The sequence below is a fragment of the Nuphar pumila genome, chromosome 16 (assembly GCF_984573655.1).
Source record: "Nuphar pumila chromosome 16, dmNupPumi1.hap1.1, whole genome shotgun sequence".
Lineage (NCBI taxonomy): Eukaryota > Viridiplantae > Streptophyta > Magnoliopsida > Nymphaeales > Nymphaeaceae > Nuphar > Nuphar pumila.
In genome coordinates this window covers 5,937,417-5,961,314 of record NC_143264.1, presented here as the reverse complement: position 1 = coordinate 5,961,314, position 23,898 = coordinate 5,937,417, and the positions used below count along the sequence as shown (strand labels likewise).

Genomic DNA, 23,898 nt, shown 5'->3' with positions numbered 1-23,898 from the left:
AAACCATGGTTGCCAGTTGAGGAAGCGGGAGCGGGAAGCGAGGCACTTTCAAAATTTTAGGAAGCGGGAAGCGTGGGACCACTTAGGAGCGAATCGGGAATCGTCTCGGAAGCGAACCGGAAGCGACCTAGGAAGCGAGGGGGGAAGTGAAAAAAATAAAAATAAAAATAAAAATAAAAAATAAAAAATACAAAAAAACTGAAAAAATGGGGAAGCATGATGGGAAGCGCGCTTCCCATAAAAGGGAAGCACGCTTCCCATTTAAAACTGGCGCTTCCCCACGCATTTCGGAAGCGCGACATTTCGAGCTTTTGAAGCGCGCTTCCCCACTTACCTAGGCGCTTCCGGTAACTCTGATCCAAACTCTTCGTCTTACGAGGTCATAACACTTATAACCCTTTTTCCCATGAGAAAAACTCAAGAAACAACCTTGTCCCTATATCTACCAGGCAAGAGTACAAAACATGTGCAACAAAAAACTTTCATTATTTCATAATTTGGAACAGTTCCATATAACTTTTGGATTGAAGATATGCCTTTGAGTATGCCTGATGGCATTCGATTGATATGATATATTGCCATGCACATTACATTTGCCTAAAAGTCTTGGCAAACATCCACTAAACAGAAATGCTCTAGCAATTTCCAAAATATGCATGTTTTTCTTTTCTGCTACACCATTTTATTTCGGGGTGTATGGACATGTTTTCTGATGTCCAATTCCTTTTTCCTGCAAGAAATTCTCAAACACACCACTAACATACTCTCCACCTGAGTCAGTACGAAGCACTTTCATTTTAATAGAGAATTGATTTTCAATCATCACACAAAATCTCTTAAAGATAACAATCAATTTAAACCTTGCACATTCATCTATAAAAGTAACAAAATATGAAGAACCACCCTTTGACAAAATGGGCGAAGGACCCCATACATCTGAATATACAAGCTCAAAAGGACTCTCAAACTCTCTATCTCTTATCCCAAATGGCAAAGCATGACCCTTTGCCAGCCTACATGTTTCACATTCCTGAACACATTTGGACACTACTAACTCTGATCTACCCAAACTCCCCAAGGTAATTAAATGTTGTAACCTTAACTTGAAAATATGCCCATCTTTGGTGCCACAAAACTAACTCCACTCAGACCAACTCCATAACTCCTCCTATTGAACAATGGAGAACAATGCTCTAAGCATTGAATAACATTTAAGAAGGGGCTTCACCCCTATTTATAAGAAGAGGAAGCCTTGCAGGGGCTCCCACTAGACGTTAGAGCCCCTCCAACGGTTAGAAATTTAACCATTGGAGGGGTCCAACGCCTAGTTTGGACCCCCCCTCAAAGGAGTGCGCAAATGCAACTATGCAAATATCACAATATTCAAAATCAGGTGGACACACCACAAGCTAGCCACAAACAGTAAATATGCCTTTCAAAACATCAATGAGATGCAGCCGATGATACTATCAATGTGATATCCAGCAATAACCAGCCCAAACCCATCACACACATAACCACGCCTTGTAATAAAGGCACCCAAACTAACATAACACTAATTTGAAACTGATACCACGCTACAGCAGTCCAATATCCCACATCATCATAGGCCAACAATAAAGATTATGCAAGAAAATCAACTTCACCCAATTAGATCAGACCACTATACCAATCAGCAAACTCAAGGCTTAGATTCATTCAGCAACCACAAATCAACTATTTCATACACTAGTTTAGTCGACCACCATAGTGTTAAAATAGGTTACGTATATATATATATATATATATTCCTGTAATTTGTATTGCCCCTCAGGGGCATTTTAGTCTTTTTACTGTTTGTAATAGATACTGTTCATTAGGAACAGTTTTTCTGTTTTATTATTATTATTATTAATAATTTTTCTTTGTTGGATTGAGCATGGTCTATATGGTCAAAAGACCATAGAGTCGTTGGGAGCTACCCAATGGTCATATTTATGACAGTTGGGAGCTCCCAACGACTCTATTGGGAGCTCCCCAATAGAGCCCAAGGCCCTCTAATATGTATAAATAAGGGCTGATCCCCTCTCTTGTAATGAATGATTCTCTTAAGCATTTTGTGATCAATTATGACTATATTTTTTATCTTGTGTTTTTCTTTTGACTCTTTGAAGTCTTGTATTTGCACTTTGTGCTTGTATAGTGCCTTAGTGCTCTTGTATTGTCCTTTATTGGACTTGTGTTAGTGCTTGTGCACTTTGTACTTGTTTTCCGCATACTTCGTTACACATAGAACCCATACCAAAGTTCTGGTGATGTCAAAAGAAAAAAATGCTCAAATCTTGCACAAAACTTGGTTACATTAACCAACTATTAACCAGCGCCTGTATCAGTCAATAGCTAAGATCCATACGCCCCTGATGCAAGGTATCTCACACACCATAAACATCAAAATAGGTACCAGAATTGGGGTTTCCCAAATCTGTACCCTAGTTATCGCCACCAAACAGAAAACCAAAAATAAATCCCTAGAAAACCGATACCTTACCCAAATTGGCTGCAACTTGATTTGAAAAACATCTAAAATCAAGGCATGTCAGATGCTGAACTCAAATCTACCATCAGCCCTGCTTCAATCTGGACCATCGATTTGAAGATGATGTCAGCCAGTCTTTTCTGGATCGATTTTCAGCGATGAATCTCCACTGAATGAAGCTTCAAAACAATCATTAATGCCTTCTGACTATGGCTTTGATACCATATTCAGATATACAGCCATGAGAGAAAAATGAAAGGCAAGAAGGAAAGAAGATGAACCAAAACTTCATTGAAAAGCAAAAGAGAGGGTTACACCTCTAAAAAGGTCGACACCCTTGTGGTTACACTACAAGACAAAGAATAACCACTAACTCAAGCTAATGTACATAATTGCCCTCAATAAACAATCTATGTACAAAAGGGTTTGAAGGACAGCACACAAGAATACTATACATATGCTACAAAGCTTATTATACTCTCAACATAAGCCATCATCATAACCATTGCATAAGGTGGTAGACAGTCTTGTTTGCATGGATTTAGTCACCAAATGTTGGATCTAGTGTGTGTGTCTCGTACACTATGGGGATGGTGAGAAGAGATATATTTTACATCTCAGAGGGGCTATAATTAGAGATACCATTGTTTCTGGTACAAAAGTTTCTATATCAATGGGAAATGCCCTACCTTTGAGTGTGGTTTGAACCATTGATTTACGTAATTGGAAGTAACCAATTGGATTTAGGACAAAACCTAGAAATCGATCACTGATCCACTTTGAGTACCTCTGCCGGATAGACCTCAATAGAAAATTGAAGAGTAACAACATCAGGTGATTGAGTTCAGTGGTTCCTCATATAAAATTATTGACTCTAGAGATATGGTAATATGGAGAAGGTAAAATTGTTTGAAGCACGGATAGAACCAGAAGTACCCCTTGTTTCAGGAGTGTGTGTGCGTGTGCATGTGCATTTTTCTGCAGACCAGACCCTACTGATCTGATCTACATGGTTTGTTTAGTAGGAAATGGGTTTTGAATCATGTGTTCTGACCTGTCACCTGGGTGCGGGTGCCGGTGTGGGTATGACATGGCAATTCCAAAAATTGTGGGTACAGGGACACCACTATATATATCACATAAATACAAAATAAATTCAAAATAAACTGAATATAATCTAAATATATATGCTATATCTAAAATATATATTATATACTGAAAATATAAAGTTATAAACTGAAATATAATTATAAATTATAAATTGAATACAAACTTGTATGTATGGAAGGTAAAATGTGTAAGAAAGTATGCGAAAATATATAATAAGAATGCTTAATGCATTCATATGATCCAATAATGGACAAGCAAAAACCCACAATAGGGAATATCGAAATAGTCCACTAAGGGACAACACAAAAAACCTTCAAAGAGGCAACACATAAAAAAATATATGGATCTTTATTGAGTGAGGGATTCAAAAGTCATACAATACAGAGAGGGGAACCCTCTATTTATACAAAAAAAGAGAAGTGGGAGCCATTGGGGGCTCCCACATATGATCGTTGGAGCCCCCAACGGTCATATTTATGAGTGTTGGGGGTCCAACGACTACATGTGAGACCCCCAATGCATTGATAAAAAACCATTTAAAAGGGAAAGCTAAAAAATTAAATAGAGAAAAATATTATATTTAATGAAAATAGTTGTTTCTAAAACAACTATGTGAAATGACTAAAATACCCCTATCAAGTATTTCACACACACACACATATATATATAATATATATATATATAGTACATATATTTTAACAAAATGGTGTGTCCAGGTGTCGATGTGTGTCAACATGGGGACACACTTGTCGACACAGGTACGGAGGGTAAAATGGAGTGTCCGTGTGACATAGGTTCCGACACATAAACAAGTTTTCCATAGTTGTAAAAAATCAAGAGCCCACAATGTACCAAACCTTCACGACTCAAAAAAGTAGTGCTTTTATGTCAGAAAGCACGATCCAAGGTTTGAATGAAAAAACATCTGTGTAATTAGATTGTGTTGATACGGCTTTCTTCTGTGATATCCAGCTCAAAGTTCAGTACCTTCATTAGTACCAAATCTTTACCTATATATATTGTTTCCAATTATTTTTTCCCTAGATTCTTCTTAATTTTGCATGGTTAGTTTGAATTAAATACTGGAAAAACTTTGTTATTGCACTCTCTTTCCTTTGTTCAATTTTTTTATATCCCATTTGCTGTTCATATTTTCCAGTTCTTTTCTGTTCCTATTTAATATTGAAAAAAAAGTTGAATATTGAGAGGAATCTCTTGACTTGAAGTTTAGGCAATTTATTGCTTTTCCTATGGACTGGACAAGTGTTTGATCTTCTTGGTCCTAAAGGATGAAAAAAGGCTCTGGATGGTATGAGTTAATGGCCATAATAAGTTGAGTCATGGTGCAATTTAGAAAAGGTGAATGAAGGTTATTATCTGGGAGTGGACATCAGAAATACAATTCATATTGCAACCATTATCATGTTACGTTGGGCTAATACTGGCACTCAGTGGGCAAAGAATATCCACTTTGATTCCACTTTCAACTGGTCAGTACCACTTCCAATGAAAAAGGAATAATATATGAAAGAACCGAACAAAAATAAAAAAGAAGAGAAAAGAAAATGTAGGTTATCTACTTCTACCTTACAGTTCAATTGACAATATGCTTTTAAATAAAGCATGCTGCTTGTAGAAATGTAATATAATTGATCCTTGTTTTATTAAATCTCCTTTATACGAAAATCTTCTTCCTTGGATGCATTTTTAAATTGCTGAAGTGTCTACCATTCATGAAAAAGATTATCAGCACATGTTATTTGTGAGAAGTTATGTTTATCAAGTAGTGAAGGAAGCAATATTCTTATGGACTAGAAAATTTTGAAGAACAAATGATGATCTTGAAACATTACAAAGTTGTTTTTCTCTGCTATCATTTTCTAATCTTAGAAGGCTCTATCATAACCTATGAAGCTGTTTACTAATTTGAGTACAACCATCATTTTTCAGGTGGTGGTAATAGATCTTGACTACAATCGAATTTCATCAACAGAAGATATACCATCTATTCCAGAGCCGGAATTAGGCTTTCTTCGTGGAGAAATCTTGAAACTATTATATCCAAATGTGGTAGACATAGATCTGATAAAAATGAATGTAGAGGGTGGATTTGGTCGTTCTCTTAGAGGTCTCAGCAAGCCTTGGAGCAAGGACCATGACATTCAATTAAGGTAAGTTTGCGTTTCGCTAAATATTTGCATATGAATAGTTTATATCTGCACAAGTAATTTCTACTTTTTTCTTTTATGATGGAAAGACTTGTTATATCATGCATGCATTTCTTGTAAAAATGTCTTCAAAGAGACTATGTGCACAAAGGCACTAGATTCTCAATATGAAAAGTGTGCACAAAGGCACTTTATGAACACTGACAAGAGAATACAAATGCACAAAGGCATAAAAAATAAAGAGAACATTTATTGAATAATTGAGAGAGCTTTACAAAAGCTTAAATTTACAAAAGGGGTGAATCCCATATTTATAAGCACTAAAAGACCTTTGGAGGGGCTCCCACTTATAGACGTTGGAGCCCCTCCAACGGTCATATTATTGACCGTTGGAGGGCCCAATGTCTATATGATGTGGGCCCTCAATTGCTAAAAGGCAAAAAGGAAAAAATAAATAATAAAAAGAAATAAAAAAAAGAAATAGAAAGAAAAGAAAAGAGCATATTCAAAAGGAATATGCGTGAAGAAGGGAACAAACTGTTTTACCCCTAGTGGGTATTACAAGAATTAAATACATATCTATATATATAGATACATAGACATATATATAAAATATATATGTATATTTATCTCTCTCTATATACATATAGATATATATAGATTCCGTTTTAACATCCCCCCTCCGCCCCCCCCCCCCCCAAAAAAAAAAAAAAAAACTTGAGGTGTAATGACCGAAAGTTTGCCAAAGAGAAGATTAAATCTAGAGTAACAAAGTGCCTTAGTAAAAAAGCTTGCCAGCTGATATTCGGATGTTACATAAGGTAGATCTATGACTTTCTTCATATATTTTTCTCTAACATAGTAACAATCTATCTTGATATGTTTCGTGTGCTCATGAAAAGTGTGGTTCTTGGCAATATATATTGCACTCTTATTATCACAACACAACTTCATGGGTCCTTGAACAGGAACCCGTGAAAATATCTCAAAGGAAATAATGTGCAAAATAAGCACAACCACCACAAAGGGAAATGTGCACAAAGACACAAGAACACTTAGAACAAGATGTACTCAAGGTACAAATAGAGAACACAAATGCAAAAATATAAAGAATTGTCAATCCAAGTAATACATATCCCCTCTTCTATGACCAATCCCAATCCTCTTCTTAGACAATTGATCCTGCACGACACAGTCAACACGAGAGAAAATGACATCACAATTATACTTAGTGATTTGGCAAAAAAAAATTCATAGCTAAATAGGGTATATGATCGACTTGAGAAATATTTAATTTACAACTAAGATAGGAGTTGGAAGAAATACAACCTAATTTGAAAATTGACATAGAGGAACAATCTGCAATATGAAAAACACCACTGCAGGGTTGACAATTGGTCAAGATAAACTCATAAGCTGTCATATGACATGAGGCACCTGAGTCTATCAACTACCCGGAAGCAAAGTCTGAGACACCTGCAAAGGCAGTACCAGAGGAAGAAGACAAAGCAGAGGGGGGGGGGCAGTAGCTGACTGGACAATGAGCTGCAACTGTATCTTCTCTAATATTTGAAGCTAACCACCACTTGATTGTTCCGAGGATCTCTTAGCTGGTGAACCAATAGGATGAACACAAATATCAGTGTGATCATCCTTGGACTTAGTGCCCTCACCATCTCAACCTTTTTTTTTCTAGAGAGTCGTGCAAGAGTTTTTTATGTTACCAAAGCTTTTACAATAGTGACACTGAATAAAGCTCAAGTCACTTCTCCTCTAGCTGTTTTACCATCTCTACCACCAAATTTGTGACCAGATTGCCGAGGGACTGCCATAACACTGTCACTAGATGAATAAGTTTCAAGAGACTTTATCTTAGTCTCTTCTGCAATCAATTCAACTAGGACATTGGTGACCAAGGAAAAAAGTGGTTGATGCAATATGATACTCCTTACCCCGTCAAACTCTGGTAGAAGTGCCTAAGAAACTCAATAACCTTAGTTGTTTCCTTTTGCTGATCAAGAAGCCCTAGACAAGTTTGCCATGAGGTGAATTGCTTACACATTGCATACTTCTTGCATTTGGTTTAGCCCTCTATGAGTGCAAGTGCATCCCAAACTCTTTGCATGTCAGAGTAGAATTCTTCAATTGACTTGTTTTCTTGATGCATAACCCTCAATTATTGTGTGAGTTGGTACCACCTAGCACAATTCTCTTGCTTATAAACTTGTTTGAGGTATGCTCATGCTTCTTTGGCCTCCTGATATTTTGAGAGGTTCATAGCTATCCTCTGTTCTACTGAACCTAATATCCTAATAGTTTCTCATAATCGGCAGCTTTGGTTTGACTTTGGTCTCATACAAATAACTGCCTAACCCCTTTTCAACAATCATGGCTGTCATAAAATCAGCCCAATAAGCATAGTTTGTCCAGTCTAACTTCTCTAGAATAATCTGAATACCTTCTTTCTCCTCACCTCATACAACCCCCAACTACAATATGGAATACCTGCACACAAGCAAAACAAACAAAATACATCCTACCATGCAGCCACACCCCAACTACAAGCTGCACAAACATAAAACCCGGTCCGAGTCACCGAGTTGACCCGCCGAGTCACGAGTCAATAAAGAACGAGTCGAGTCCCGAGTCACGGGTTTTAAAACCTTGCGTAGGACTGAAAGAACGAGAATAATTCCTTCTAGATTTATATCTTACGAATCTTTCTCACCTAAACAGAGCACGCCTTAGTGTTATTTATTCATATGTGGAACCTAAATTTTTTGAAGAAGTCGAATGGAGGGATGCAATGAAAAGTGAACTTAAAGCTCTTAGAAAAGCTAAAACTTGAAATTTTCAAGATCTACCTAAAAGTAAGAGAACAATAAGATGTAGGTGAGTTTTTAAGGTCAAGATTAAAAGAGACGGGTCTCTTGAAAGATATAAAGCTCGTCTCATTGCTAAAGGGTATAGTCAACAATATAGAATAGATTACGATGAAACTTTTGCTCCCGTTGCGCGTATGGTCATTGTTAGGTGTCTTATTACTATTGTCTCCATTAAAAAATGAAACATATATCAAATAGACGTTAAAAATGCATTTTTAAATGGAAACCTAAACGAATAAGCCTATATAGATATTCCTCCAGGTACAAATGTTCATAAAGGAAAAGTTCTCCGTTTACGAAAAACTCTCTATGGTTTGAAACAAGCTTCCAAGGCTTGGTATGATCGGTTTAAGAATTTAATAATAAAAAATGGCTTTACTTCATGTTATACTGGCACTGTTTTGTTTGTCAAGAAATCTAATGCAGGAATTATAATTTTGTTATTATATGTTGATGATATACTAATCACAGGAGATGATACTAAAGGGGATTAAGAGTATCAAGTCCACATTGACAGAAAGATTTGAAATGTTAGACTTAGGATTTCTAATATATTTTCTAGGCATTGAAGTTGCCTACTCTCACAGAGGTTATTTTTTGTCCCCAACTAAACTTGCTCTTGAGATTATTGACAGTTTACGAATTACAGATGATAAAATTTGTGAAACTCCTGAAGTAGTAGAAACAAAGATAAAAATTGATGATGGGGTTCCTCTAGAAGATCCCACCCCTTACAAGCAACTTGGTTCTTTGATGTATACATGTTGCAAGTCAATTTCCGCACGCTCCTACATCAGTTCATATGAGTGTCATCATTTGAATTATCAGATATATGAAGAGGTCGATACACAAGAGAGTATTTTTATCCTCGTCTTCTGAATTAAATTGAATTGCTTATACTGACTCTGGTTGGGAAGGTGATCCAAATAACCGTCACTCCACCACTGATTTTTGTGTGTTCTTAGGAGAATCACTAATTTCTTGGAAATGCAAGAAGCAACAAAAGTGTCTCTATCATCTTCTGAGGCCAAATACCGAGCCATGACAACTACGACCATGAAGATTGTTTGGATTTAGCTGTTGTTGGAAGATATGGAGGTTCTGTTAAATTGTATCTCCTTTTTTGTATACATATATTTATATATATATAAAGAAAGATACATATACATAATATACATATATGTATATGTATTTATCGTTACATATATAAATATATATTATTTTCACATCATATAACCCCCAGGGGTATTTTTGTCTTTTCTTCTTTTTACGCATATCCACGTTAGTGAATATGTTTGTAACTTTTCCTATTCTTTTTTCTTTTTCTTTCTTTTCTTTTTTCTTTTTCTTTCTTTTCTTTGTTGATTTGACCTAATTACTAGTGACTAGTAAAAATATATAAAGGTTTGTCATTTAAATTGTCATTACTAGTGACAAACAACAAAAAATATGACCTAGACATTGGAAATTATAGGAATATGCCCCTAATAAATCGCCTCAACATGTTCCCTATGAAGGATTTCCAAAAGTATAAGTACATTAAAGCATGTAATACAAGTAGGAATATAGATTATTTTGCAATTTGCAAGTCAATTGAATGAATAGCACTAGTTAATACAGAACACGGACCATGAATTGAATTTGGCCTTTTATGGATCATAAATCCTGAATCTGTGGTCTTTATCATTGTCACAAACACCACAAAACAACATCGCCAAGCCTTATTGCATCTATATGAATTAGCCTTTAGAACATTGTCTTAACATAGATACCAAGCTGATGAAATTGAGCATAACTTTGGGTAAAAAACTAAAAAAAAAAATTCAATCTTATATGTTTCCAATGAAGTTTTTTATTCATTCTAATGTTGTGTGCTTCTTAGCAAATATAATAAACACATCTGATAATTTTCATATGCACTAAATGTGAGATAATTTTCATATGCACTAATAAACACATTTGAAAAAAGAAAAAAGTGCCCAAAACTCGCCCGACTCAACCTGAGTCAGCCCGAGTCTGGCCGAGTATTTGCAAAATGAGTTTACCTTGCCGGGTCGACTCGTTGGAGGGCCGAGCCGAGTCGAGTCACCGAGTTGACTCGACGAGTTTTAAAACCTTGGTCCTACGATGATTTATATTATTTATGAAAGTAGGTTCACTAGATTCACTATACTTTTCAATTGCTCTTCTAAAAGTGTTTCTATCTCTATGAGTATAGGTAATAGGTTCACTGGATGATCCTATTTCGGTAGGTTGTTTAAGAATTTGAAAATGAGAATTATTGTTCTTTTGTGTATTTTCATCGTTACTAGGAGTATCATATATCATTTCATCATCGCTAGAAATATCATCATTTCTAGATAACAATTCAAACAAAAAAGAATAATCCATATTATCTCCAAGATGTTCATATTCTTCAAAACCACTAACATTTTCTAAAAAGGTTATATTTCTAGAAACATATAATTTATCATTTTTAACATCATAACATCTAAAACCTTTTTGTGTTTCAGAATATCTAAGAAATGCACAAGAAATAGCTTTTGGTGAAAGTTTATCATTTTTATTGATAAAAACAAAACATTTGCATCCAAAAACTCATAACCTATTGTAGTTGGGTTCTTTTTGATATACAATTTCAAAAGATGCGATTTTATTTAATTTTTTTTAGGGAAGACGATTTATAAGATAAACGGATGCAAGAGCCGCCTCAACCCAAAATCTTTTAGGAATTTTTTGAGAAATAAGCGAGGTTCTAGTGGTTTCAACTATGTGTCTATGTTTTCTTCCGGCTAAACCATTTTGTTGAGGTGTTTTGGGATACAAATTTTGAGAAATAAGCAAGATATGGCCACCTTCTTCTTCTATTTTGGAAAAACCGGTTTAATGTGTCCCAGTTCTTTGCAAAAATGACAAATGATTTTACCATAATCTCTTCCTTGGCATCTTCCATTTTGACCACTATTTTGACCACCATCTTCTCTTGCTCTTTGATTTTGATTTTGATTTTGAAATTTATTGAAGTGAGGGGGTTTATAGGTTTTCAAATTATTTTCCGATCTAGAAATGGCATAAGCTCCTTCATTTTCCTCTTTGATTGGGGGCATAGCAAGAACACTTGGATTGATTTTACTCATTCCCAATCGAGTTTCTTCTCCACTAAGCTTAGTAAAAATATCTTTAAGAGGTGGAGAAGTGAAAGAAGATAGAAGCGAAGATCTTATTTGCTCGAATGCGGGTCTAAGTTCATTAAAAAAATTAAAAAACCGATCTTCTTTCAATTGTTTGTGTCGAAGCTCAATGGCTTCTCCACTCCATTTTGGTTCAAGCATAGCAAGCTCATTCCAAATAGATGATAATTCGATAAAATATTCTCTAATAATCAATTCGCCTTGTTGAAGGGTCAAAGCCTTTTTCTGGAGATAATATTTGTGGGATAAATCTCTCGATGTATATGTCCTCTCAAGATATTCTCATACTTGAGATGCCTTTTTAAATTTCAAAATATTTGCATTGATTATAGTATCAACTGAAGAAAAAATCCATAAGAGAATTTTGTAATTTTTTATCTCCCATTCTTCATGCTTTTGCTCTCTCCTCTCTATTAAGAACTTTTATTTCTCTTTTTTCAACTATAGTGATTTTTGGCTCGGGTTCCGGAATCGTACCTTGGATGTAACTCTAAAGTCTCTTACCTGAGCCTCCATATTGCCGGCCCAAACATGATAGTTTGACCTATTAAGTTTGAAACCAAGAAAAAAGTGAGTCTTTTTCCGCCATTGAGGAGCTTTTATGAGAGACAAAAGAGTCTTAAAAAAAAAATAGAACACTTACCACAACGAGTCTTCTTTAAGCTTACTTGATGTAATGTATCTCACTAGAAGTAGATTGCAAGAGCTTTCCATGCCAAAATACAAGAATAAAGTATGGGTACACTTTTCGAGGCGACCACCATGATGATGCAATACATGAGCTATTCTTTTAGAAGCCAAGCTTTGATACCATGTAAAAATGTCTTCAAAGAGACTATATGCACAAAGGCCCTGGATTCTCAATATGAAAAGTGTGCACAAAGACACTTTATGAACACTCACAAGAGAATACAAATGCACAAAGGCATAAAAAATAAAGAGAACATTTATTGAATAATTGAGAGAGCTTTACAAAAGCTTAAATTTACAAAGGGGGTGAATCACATATTTATAAGTACTAAAAGACCTTTGCAGGGGCTCCCACATATAGACGTTGGAGCCCCTCCAACGGTCATATTATTGACCGTTGGAGGGCCCAATGTCTATATGATGTGGGCCCTCAATTGCTAAAAGACAAAAAGGAAAAAATAAATAATAAAAAGAAATACAAAAAAGAAATAGAAAGAAAAGAAAAGAGCATATTCAAAAGGAATATGCGTGAAGAAGGGAAAAGACTGTTTTACCCCTAGTGGGTATTAGAAGAATTAAATATATATCTATATCTACATCTATATCTATAGATACGTAGACATATATATATATATATATATATATATATATATATATATATATATATATATATATATATATATATATATATATATATATATAGAGAGAGAGAGAGAGAGAGAGAGAGAGAGAGAGAGAGAGAGAGAGAGAGAGAGAGAGAGATTACATTTTAACATTTCCATGTCAAATTTTATGCCTCTGTTAGCAGCAGGCACTGGCTTTTCTTGGGACAGCTTTTTGAGCACAACCACCTGGATGGACTTAGGCCATGCACTTTGATGGGTATATTGACTTGGTCAAAACCATGGTTGCCAGTCGAGGAAGCAAGAGCGGGAAGCGAGACACTTTCAAAATTTTAAGGAGCCTGAAGCGTGAGAGGACTTAGAAGCAAATCACGAACCGTCTTGGAAGCGACCTAGGAAGCGAACCGAAAGCGAAAAAAGAAGAAAAGAAGAAAAAAAGAAAAAAAGAGGGAAGCGAGGGGGACGCGCGCTTCCCATAAATGGGAAGCACATTTCCTATAAAAGGGAAGTGCGCTTCCCATAAAAGGGAAACACGCTTCCCAAAAAAAAGGATGCTTCCCCGCGCGTTTCGGAAGTGCGGCGTTTCGTGCTTTCGAAACGCGTATCGGGGAAGCACGCTTCCCCTACTGCATAGGCGGTTCCGGTAACTCTCGTCAAAACATAGGCCAGTGCATGGTGTAACAACCCTAATTCATAACCCTTAAAAATGTGATTTTTTTTTAAATCAATTGCGAAAATCTTTCCAGAAACCCAGGGCCTTTACAGTTCCACTCTCAATTGGATAAAACAACCAACCACAATAGAGCTTACAATTTTCATCCGTACCAAACCAAACTTTTATTGAAATAATAAGTGATAAATCTCAAGACAATTGCATAAATGAAAACTCAGAGTACAATAACAACTAAATGAAACAAAAAGAAAATAAAAGAAGAGTCACACTGTCCATTTGTGATCTATCTAGCAAGTGCGTGACACCCGTAACTCCTTCAGAAGCCAGTCGCTTCACTACTCAATTGCGGCTGCGAAAAACCACAAAAAGAGGGTGTCAGAAATCTGAAGAATTCTGCGTACGAATCCCTCTAATAAAATAAATGAGCATAAAGAACACAGATACGATTTCATGCAATAATTCAGAAGAATACAATTATGACATTTATATAACTCAATTAAGCATTCATGCAACAATGAGCATTTATTAAGCATGAAAGAATATTAATCAATAACAGGAATCACAATTTAAGTAAGCAAGACATTTAACATGCATTAGAAATTAAACATCGTCCATCCACCAACATGTAACAATTAAGGGAACAGGTAAAATATGCACGTTCTAATATATATCAGGATTATGCATGATTTATGTGAAATGCATGAATACTTTATTATCTTTCATTAAAGTTTTTCTTTTCATATGCATGCCCTATTAAATGCATACCATTTAAGTTTCTTTTTTTTAATTACCGTTGTTCGCGGATACACCAAACAGGTACAATTTTTCAAGGTCAAGTTAGGTTTTCAGGATAGCTTAACACACAAGTTGTATTTTATTACTAGGTTCCAAACTTAACCCTCGACCGAATCAGCTTCGAAACATTAGACCTCCACGTCTAATGTCGGGACACTACCGACCTCCATATCCAGTAGTGTCACTTTCTTGGTATACCAAACGACAGTTGTGTCGAATACACCACCCCCAAGTAAAGTGACAGACTCTTACTAAAACCGTGCCCCAGGAGAAATAACTTAAATATCAGGTTTAGGGGTAATAAGTAAAGCACACAGAGTTTTTGTATCCTCGTGGTCCCCCAAAACCGAATCTCTAAGATGTCCATTCTTTCGATGAGAGATCTCAGATCATACATTGCACTGCTTTTGTTTATTATCTTTTTATTTAAATGCCATTTATTAAGTTTTTCAATTCAGCATGCAAAAGCAAAAACTAGCATCTACCCATGCGAGAGTCATCACGGGACCATCACCCGCGGTAAAACCATGCAAACATAATGCAATAAAAATAAATGTGATTGTTTTGTGATTCATTTAAAGGTAAATAAGGAAGAAGCATTAAGTGCTCGAGGCTCTCCAAGCCTGCGATGATTCATTCGGATCATCGATGCACCACATGCAAAAACCATCATTTACATACCACAATGCATTACTTTTGAATGCTTCACCATGCACACTCAGGTAAGCCAATTAAACATGAGTTTAAAGCGATAATATGCATGTGCACGAACTCACAATTTTACATTCATTGCATACTTTTATTTTATGTGTATATTCATGTCAATTGCAGGCTTTGAACTTACATGTTTTTATGCAATACCCATTTTAACCATCCACGAGACCATTCAAGCAATGGCGGAAATGCCATACTTGTCCATTAGATGTACGCATACACATAAGATGCATTAAAATAATACACCATATAAAAGTATATTCCATTTTTTTTTTTGAATATGATCCAGCGCCCAGCCGACTGCCAGTCGGCTAGGGCCGGCTGTCCCAGGCACAAAACATTTAAAACAGTTTTTTTTTCTCTTACCTGTAACCCAGCCAACCCATGTGGTTGGGTCGGGCACACAGCCAAACCGGACCTTGCCAGGCCTGTCCCAGTCCTGCTCCAGGGCCGGACTGGGCCAGACGGGTCTCTGCCAAGCCGGGCTGTCTGAGTCAGCCCAGCCAACCCTGTTGGCTGGGCCTGACAGCCCATACACAGGCCCCAGTCCGGGCCTGTGTGTGTTGTCAGGGCTGAACAACCACCAACACACACCAACAAAAATAAATAAGTTCATTTTAAAACAAACAGCCCACTAGTCTAATCTGGAAAACAAAATTCTTTTCAGAAACAACTATATATGGATCATGCGAGGTTCCATAATGAACACACTGTAAATATTCTCAAGGTTGCACATACATGTGTTTACAAATTTAAGGGTTAAATATGCAGAGATTAAACATGGTTACATTCACATATGACTGTATCCAAAACAAATCATATGCACCTTCATAAGTCTAACAGGAACACTAAGCCACTTGTGTATGCTTATTCCACAATGCATATGTATTCAATGTTTTCAGCAAGCACATCATTACACACGTTTTTTTTTTCTGAAAAATACCATGCATACACCACTATTTCAACATATAGTTTCATGCATTTATTCAGTCCATGACATGATTCACCCATAGAAATTGATTCTCACAAGAACTAGGCACTAAACGGATGCATAGGCATTACTTAAAAATTCTGTTTTAACACAAAAATAAATATGTACAAAATTTTTGTTTTTGAAAGATGAAAAGAGTAAAAAACGCATGCATGAAAAGGGATTCATAAATCCTCTTTCGTATATCTTAGAGTGATCACATAGATCTACTCTTTTACCATGGTTTTGATCATGGTATAGCATGAGAATCGAATTGGCATTCAATTTCTTACTTAAATCAAAAGAAGAACCCATACCTTGCAAACGATTGAAGAAAATATGAAAACAATGGTGCAGAAAGCTTGGATGTCTGGAGAAGATCTTCTTCTTCTTCCTCTCTTTCCCTTTCTCTTTCTCTCTCTCCTCTTTTTCCTCTCTCTCATTCCTCTTTCTCTCTCTCTCTTTTCTCTTTTTCTAGGTAAAGAATGGGAGCCCCCCCCCTTTTCTCCAGCTCTCTCTAAGAGAGTTCCCAAAAGGTGGAACTCTTAGTTTCCTAATTTTTGAAACTTCACCAAATGTTGACTTTTTCACATTTGGTAGTTTTTCTAACTTTGTAAAACTTTTAAAACTCTCTTTAAGTAAGTATAAGGGCTCTTTTAAGGAGTCCCACTCAGCCCTTAAACCAAAATTCGAAATTAATATCAATTAATTAATTATTAGATATTAATTAATTAAAAATATCTAAAAGATTCCAAAAATAACCAAATTAACCCTAAATCCTTATTAACTATAATAAAACCCAAATTAAAGCTTTATATTGAATTTAAAGCAGAAAAAAAACGTTGGGCTTGGATTTGGATTCAGATCCAGATCCAAGATCCAAACCATACCCAAAACAAAAATGGATCAAGACCTGGATCCAATCCAGATTTAAGTAGGACCTAAATAGAACCCAAATCCATAAAAATTCGGATCCTAGACCTTAGATCCAACTCCGGATCCATTTCAACAAGCTGCTCAATTTTCAGAAAAACGCAATTTCTGGGCCAACCGGGACTCAAATTCAGAAAAGTAAAATATCATCGCTCTCAGAATTCTGAGACGCATCCAACGATATATTACACAAATACAAAAATCTGAATTTCGCCCGAAAATAATCTGAATTTCGCCTGAATTTTGCTTGAATTTAAAGGTCGAAATTAAAACTCTTTCTCACGCTTTGTTTGACTCGCCTCGACCTTGTCGATGAGACCAGGCTTAAGCCCATACCCAAAGACTTCAACCTAAAAATCGAGTCTCAAACAATTTTTCTCCCAGACTTAGTCAAATTTTCATCAAAATTCTAAAATGACTAAGTACTAAAATACACGATATTACACCTGGCCTGTATTTTCCTGTTCAAAGCATAGGGAGATCCCTCGGTCTGCAAGTAGTCTAGTCTGTCTTGGCAGTGTTTGGGCCATGGTTATGACATTGAGATGTAAATGGCAACTTTTTGAAGAGATATGGAAATTTGTGTTGATATATGTTTTAGTTCTATATAGGAACAAATGATGTTGAAACATGACTTGTAATACTGATCCCATATCTCTAATGGAAGGCTTTTAGTTTTCTCATATTTTTCCACGATATCCTTGCCCCAATTTATATTCAAATGCTTAATATGGCCCTGTCTGTAATTTCTAATAATTTCTATAGGATTATTAAAAGCTGAAATTTCCATTTAGTTATTTGTTAATATAAATGTTGGATAAATTGTGTTATCTCGAGACAGACATGCTTTATGTTGTATGATGTGGAAAGCTGATCATTTGCTCTAGAAGTAGCTGAGGTTATTTAAAGTATTTTCATTGTAGTTATTTTATTTGGCCTTGATATGCCCTAGTATATGGCCAAATGCTGAAACATGTTGAGCAAGTGCTGGAATTGTCTCTTCTCAATGATCAACATATCCTTTTTCAATAATTGATGTATTTTCAGGTTGATATTTTTAAGATTCTTTGCGACCATTTTGAGTGGCTACCGTAACTTTCTGGTATGGCTTATAATTTATTTAAATTTTTACTCAATTTATAGTTTTAAGATTAAATCATTGATAATATGCCACATCCATGTATGCTTCTTTTAAATACTGCTAATACACATTTTTTGAGCAGGAAAATACTGCTGTAAATGTCTTCAACTCACAAGCATTTCTTAAGAAACGGTCCCGCATGACCAATCTACCACCAGATCCCATGGTGAGATCATAAAATAAATTCCCATGAGGCTTGTGACATTTTTATCTAGTAGTTTGAGATTCATGCATGTATCATGCTTTTATATTGATATTATTTATTTCCTTCAATTTACAGCTAATGCAGTTTTTAGATTCTCAAGGTTTTCTTGATTATTTGGAGAGGTGTACTCACTCCGATGAGAACAGTAACAATCTTGTTGACAAGTTACAAGATGCAATTGGGAGGGGCCAGAACCCTTCCTCCATTCTTCCCACCATTTCAGCTGAACTTGAAACACTAACAATAGCTGATCCAGTTGTAGGACTTAGAGGTAATCTCTGCAGTTTCCTTTGTAGGTTCCTGCAGGTACTCTTTGTGATTGCTTGTTAGATTTCCTCTTCTAGTGTATTTTATTACACAACTTTAACTTATCTACTATTATTTTGCTTTGATTGCATATTACCAAATATGAAACCTTGGAAAATGTTAGTGCAAATTGAAAGCCAGGGATGTTTTATTTACTAAACCTTCTTCCTTTGTGTCAGGATCTGGGGTGAGATACTGTTATGACCACTTTCCTGCAAATGTTCGGACAGAGGAGCAAGAAGAAAGGAGAAGATCTATTCTTGCTGCGGCAAGTGGTGCCCTAGAGTATCAAGGCAGACATACCCCAAGGTCTTTTTCTTTTCTTAAGTGAACAATATCTGCTTATATTTTGCCATGCAAGATTAACGTGATATGGTAGGTAATTATACCATTATAGTTCATGTAAACTTTTCCTTTTCTTATTCAAACTAAAAACTGTCCTTTTTTCCTATCAGCTCTCCTTCAGTCTCACCTGCAATGGATGCGAAAGCAGAAAGCCTTAGTCCACGTGAAAGAGCTGTAAGTATTCTGTAGATCTCAGTTTGCATATTCAGGAAAGTGAAATACTCTGCAACATCTTGGAATAATTCTTTTTGTCTTAATATTATCAAATACAGTTATGCTTAGTGGTGTAGTATGTAATGACATTTTTGTTTGTAGGCTGAGAGAGAACGAATGGTGTTGGACATAAAAGTGAAATTACAGGTGAAACTTGTTTATCCATTTTTTGTTATTTGAGTTAATCTTATAATGAAAATGGTTTCATGATTTTGCATAGTTGTCTTCTCTTGGTTGGTTTGGTTTGTTCCAAAATTAGTGATTTTGCATAGCTGACTTCTCTTGCTTGGTTTGCTTGGCAGGGACTGTGGCTGCGCCTTCTAAAACTGGGAGCAACTGATGATCCTCTTTTATCGTTTGAATATGGAACAATTCTTGGTATGTCTGGAATTATGTTCTCCCCTATCTGGATTTCTGTCTGTGGGTGCAAGGGTGGTGCTTGTGTAAGTCTTGCATTATGCTTTTGACGTCCAATATTATTGCTTTTGCAGCATTGATTGAATCTGATGCTGAAGGAATTGGTGGAAGTGGGTTTGTTGAATGTATTAGGGAACACATTCACTCGGTGAGGCAGATCTAATTTTGAAAATTTCATACATGTTTATAATATCTATTCTTTTATTTATTTTTGGTTATCATCAGGGATGGCTGTGTCGCTTGACTGATGAACAATTCATTGCTGTAAAAGAGCTAGTAAGTCCATTGGACACTTAATATTAAGATTTCTGAGTGCCAGGATGCTGCAACTATGTTAGAATGCTTTCAATCTATCAATCTCTTTTACATATTGATTTGAGTTCTGGAAATCAGAATAGCTTCCTTTTGGTTGATAGGAAGCTGGTGATATTGAGAAATCCTGAATGTAGTGTCTGCACCTTGATAATTGTTGACTTATTGTTTCTTGGTTTTCAAGATAAGTAATGGGCAAGCTGGAATTTTATTGTCCATACATCACTGTTCAGTGATTTCCTGAAGACTTATTAGTTGGCAGACTACTAACTCTGCTTTTAACTGGATCCATCATGTGTAGGTATATTCTTCACATGCATGAAAATTTATAAGTGTTTTTTTGGTAATTCCATTCAAAATGAGGCATGTTAACTCAAATGGAAATTGGACGATATGCCTGGGATCAGCCTTGCTAGATCTGGGGGACTAATACCCATCAACATAAATATGTATCTGGGTACAGAATATCATAATATCATGTTTGGTACAATGTGAGGGTTGTGCGTACATACATGTGTTCACGCATGTGTGTTTTGGTGTGCTTACGCGTGTCTCCAAAATCTTAGTCCAAATCTAAATCATGAAATTCCTCAAGTAACAATTCCCAGATATTGTAATTAATAAATAAGCCTTAAGATATACAAATGGATAGCAAGAATTACTTCTATGAAATCCATATCCATCCTACATCAAGGGTGATCATGTTTATACAACTTTCCTCAGATGCACATAGCAACTTGATGTGTGATCTTGTTGATACAACTTTCCTCAGGTGCACCTAGCATCTTTATGTGTCTTGTGTTCATGTCTGTGTTTAATGACTAGTTGTGTTGACATGGGATATAGGGTAAGGTAGGCACATCTTTCGGTCAAAGCTTCTCACTACCTCTCAATGTAGCTTGTCAGTTTTTTTATTTTGTTTTTGTGTTAGTCATGAAATATTATTTTTTCTTAAAAAATAGTCTTGGAATAGTATCAGAATCTCCATTGCGGTTGCCTTTACCCCTTTGGTGCATTTATGGTATGTTAATAATGTAGATTTCCTTTTCTCAGGTTCAAATATTATCTTATATATTGAACACATTGTGAAATTAGTTCATATTCTAATGACAGTTTTTTTTTATTTCAGTTAAAAACAGATATTAGTCTTGCGACCTCACGGAATGATATGGCAACCATAAGAGATGCTCTTGAGGTTTCTGCAGAAATGTATAGAAAGGACTCCAGTAACATGCCAGACTATGTTCAGTGCCATCTTTATTCTCTATCTATATGGGATGAGCTGCGGTATGCTTTTTCAAGTTATTAATTGGAAATTGTTTGCTTTTGTAAATTATACAAGAAATCATTTTCTTTATGTGGAAGCTTGCTATGCAACTATGTGTACACTTATGAGATGGTGGTCTCCTTTGAGTACATCTACACCTTTTTGAAACTTCTATATCTTTTTTGTTGTGGTACTTGAAATGCATGCTTTTAATCTTCTTTGAGAATTTTATTTGGCACAAAGTGATCTTGTCCTCCTGCAGCATTGTTTGAAATCTGCTTTATGAAAATATTTTGCTTTGAACTTGTAGTTTATATGGATAACTGACAGCAAGATTGAATTCCCTTGTGAAAGCTAAGCAGCAAGAATCTAAGCAAGAAGATTACTGTGAACATCTTGAGAACAGTATTGGATTTCTAATGATGCTGCTTTAAGAGGCTTCAGTGCATTATGCAAGAAAGAAAGTTTAGGAAGCTTAATTCAAGGATACATGAAGCAGTTTCACTTACATCCTATGGTACCCAGACACACTATTTTGCCCTCTGTACCCGTGTCAACACTCGTCGACACCCGGACACACCATTTTACCCTCCGTACATACAAGTTTGTATTCAATTTATAATTATATTTTCAGTATATAATATATATTTTAGATATATCATATATATTTAGATTATATTCAGTTTATTTTGAATTTATTTTGTATTTATGTGATATTTAATATATATATATATTATAATGAAATATGCGAAGTGCATATGCACAAGTCCACTAGGGACAATACCAAATCACTAAGGCACTGCACAAGAACATAAAAAATATACTCTTTATTGAATAAAATGCTTAGGAAAAGCATTACAAACAAGAGAGGCGAGAAGCCCCAAGTTATACACAAGAGAGGCCTTGGGAAGCTCCCAAGAGACATTAGGAGCTCCCAAGAACTATAAATATAACCGTTGGGAGCATCCCAATGGCTCTATTGTCATTTGACCATTGTGCCCTTAAATAAAAAAAAAAGACTAAAAAACTGTCCCTATTGGACAATCCCTATTACAATTGGTAAAATTATCAAAATGCCCCTGGTTGGCTAATACAAGAAATATTAATAAATATCTATCTATCTATCTATATATATATATATATATATATATATATATATATATGCATACATTTTAACACTTCCCCTCAAACTTATGGTGTGATGTACCAAATGTTTGAAAATGCAAAAAGAAACAAAGGGAAGGATTCGAGTCTTCAATGATAATCTTCATCAAATGCCTATATCGGCTACCTCCATCTTCATGATGCATCAACAATAAAATTTCTTTCTCAACCCATAGTATCTTTAAGAACCTGCGAAGAGAACAAAACAAAGGTTCCAACTACAAAAAAAAAGATGTCCTTACCACATGGTTATATAGTTTCAAAATCATATATATATATATATATTTTTGAACAAGAATAACACTCAAGTATAATTTTTAAATAAGGTAGCAATAATTTTAAGATTTTAGAAACATTAGACAATCATTAAGAAAGATAAGAGTAGCATACCTCAAAGATAAATTTTTATGAAATCAAATCATAAACCCAAAATCAACATATTTTTCAAGAAAACATAAATATTGAGCATAAGAGAATTTGATCACTAAAGGACATAAATTATCTAAAAGAGATAAACAATCACACATAAATAATATCCCAAAAGTTTTAGAAAAACACTTTAAATGAAATAACGAATCATCATTTATATTAAGTGAATATGACAACATGCATATAAAATATAACAATTCAAAAAAGCCCTCAAGAAAAGAGAAGTTAATTAAATTCATTCATACAACAATGTAAACAAGATAATAAAAATGACACACACACATATATATATGTCCAACATGCAGTTAAATCATATTTAATGCACATAATAATGAATTAGAGCAATCTCATAAATCACACAAAGCACATCCCAATAGGGTTCACTCATAAAAAACAAGAAAATTACTCACATAACCCAAAATAGGTTCAAGCACAAAGGGCCACTAATAGGCCAAAAATAGTCTTAAAAAAATATTTTATCAATAAAATGCACATAAAATCTATGAAATTTTATCAATAAACATTTTTCCATGCAAGGGCAAACAAGTAGTAAAAGTTTAGAAATTTCATAGAGAGATTTTTAAAAATCCCACATAACAAACAGACTGATTGCAAATCTAAACACCAATTTGCTTACCATAAGCAACCACCTCTTTGACCTCCAACTCAAAATTCAAGTATATCAGTGCATAGGACAGGTGATCAATCATAATGCTACTTATGGGCTTTACAAACACACAAAATAAGTGAATAAACAAGGACCACTTATGGGTAAATACCAACTACAACCACAAGAGGTGTGCATCCCTCACGTCACAAATGATAATAAAAC

At 35.3% G+C, this 23,898-nt stretch overlaps 1 protein-coding gene across 1 annotated transcript in view; it reads left to right on the top strand.

The window, feature by feature from the left end:
- The window catches only part of SCD1 (stomatal cytokinesis defective / SCD1 protein (SCD1)), a 166,625-nt gene that overhangs the window by 31,353 nt on the left and 111,374 nt on the right, over positions 1-23,898 (top strand). The window contains exons 8-18 of the mRNA XM_089991664.1: positions 5,576-5,796; positions 18,315-18,369; positions 18,491-18,574; positions 18,689-18,884; positions 19,099-19,228; positions 19,375-19,438; positions 19,580-19,624; positions 19,780-19,855; positions 19,969-20,042; positions 20,120-20,170; positions 21,336-21,493. Of these exons, the coding sequence (XP_089847790.1) occupies positions 5,576-5,796; positions 18,315-18,369; positions 18,491-18,574; positions 18,689-18,884; positions 19,099-19,228; positions 19,375-19,438; positions 19,580-19,624; positions 19,780-19,855; positions 19,969-20,042; positions 20,120-20,170; positions 21,336-21,493 (1,154 nt within the window). The remainder of the gene's footprint in view (positions 1-5,575; positions 5,797-18,314; positions 18,370-18,490; positions 18,575-18,688; positions 18,885-19,098; positions 19,229-19,374; positions 19,439-19,579; positions 19,625-19,779; positions 19,856-19,968; positions 20,043-20,119; positions 20,171-21,335; positions 21,494-23,898) is intronic.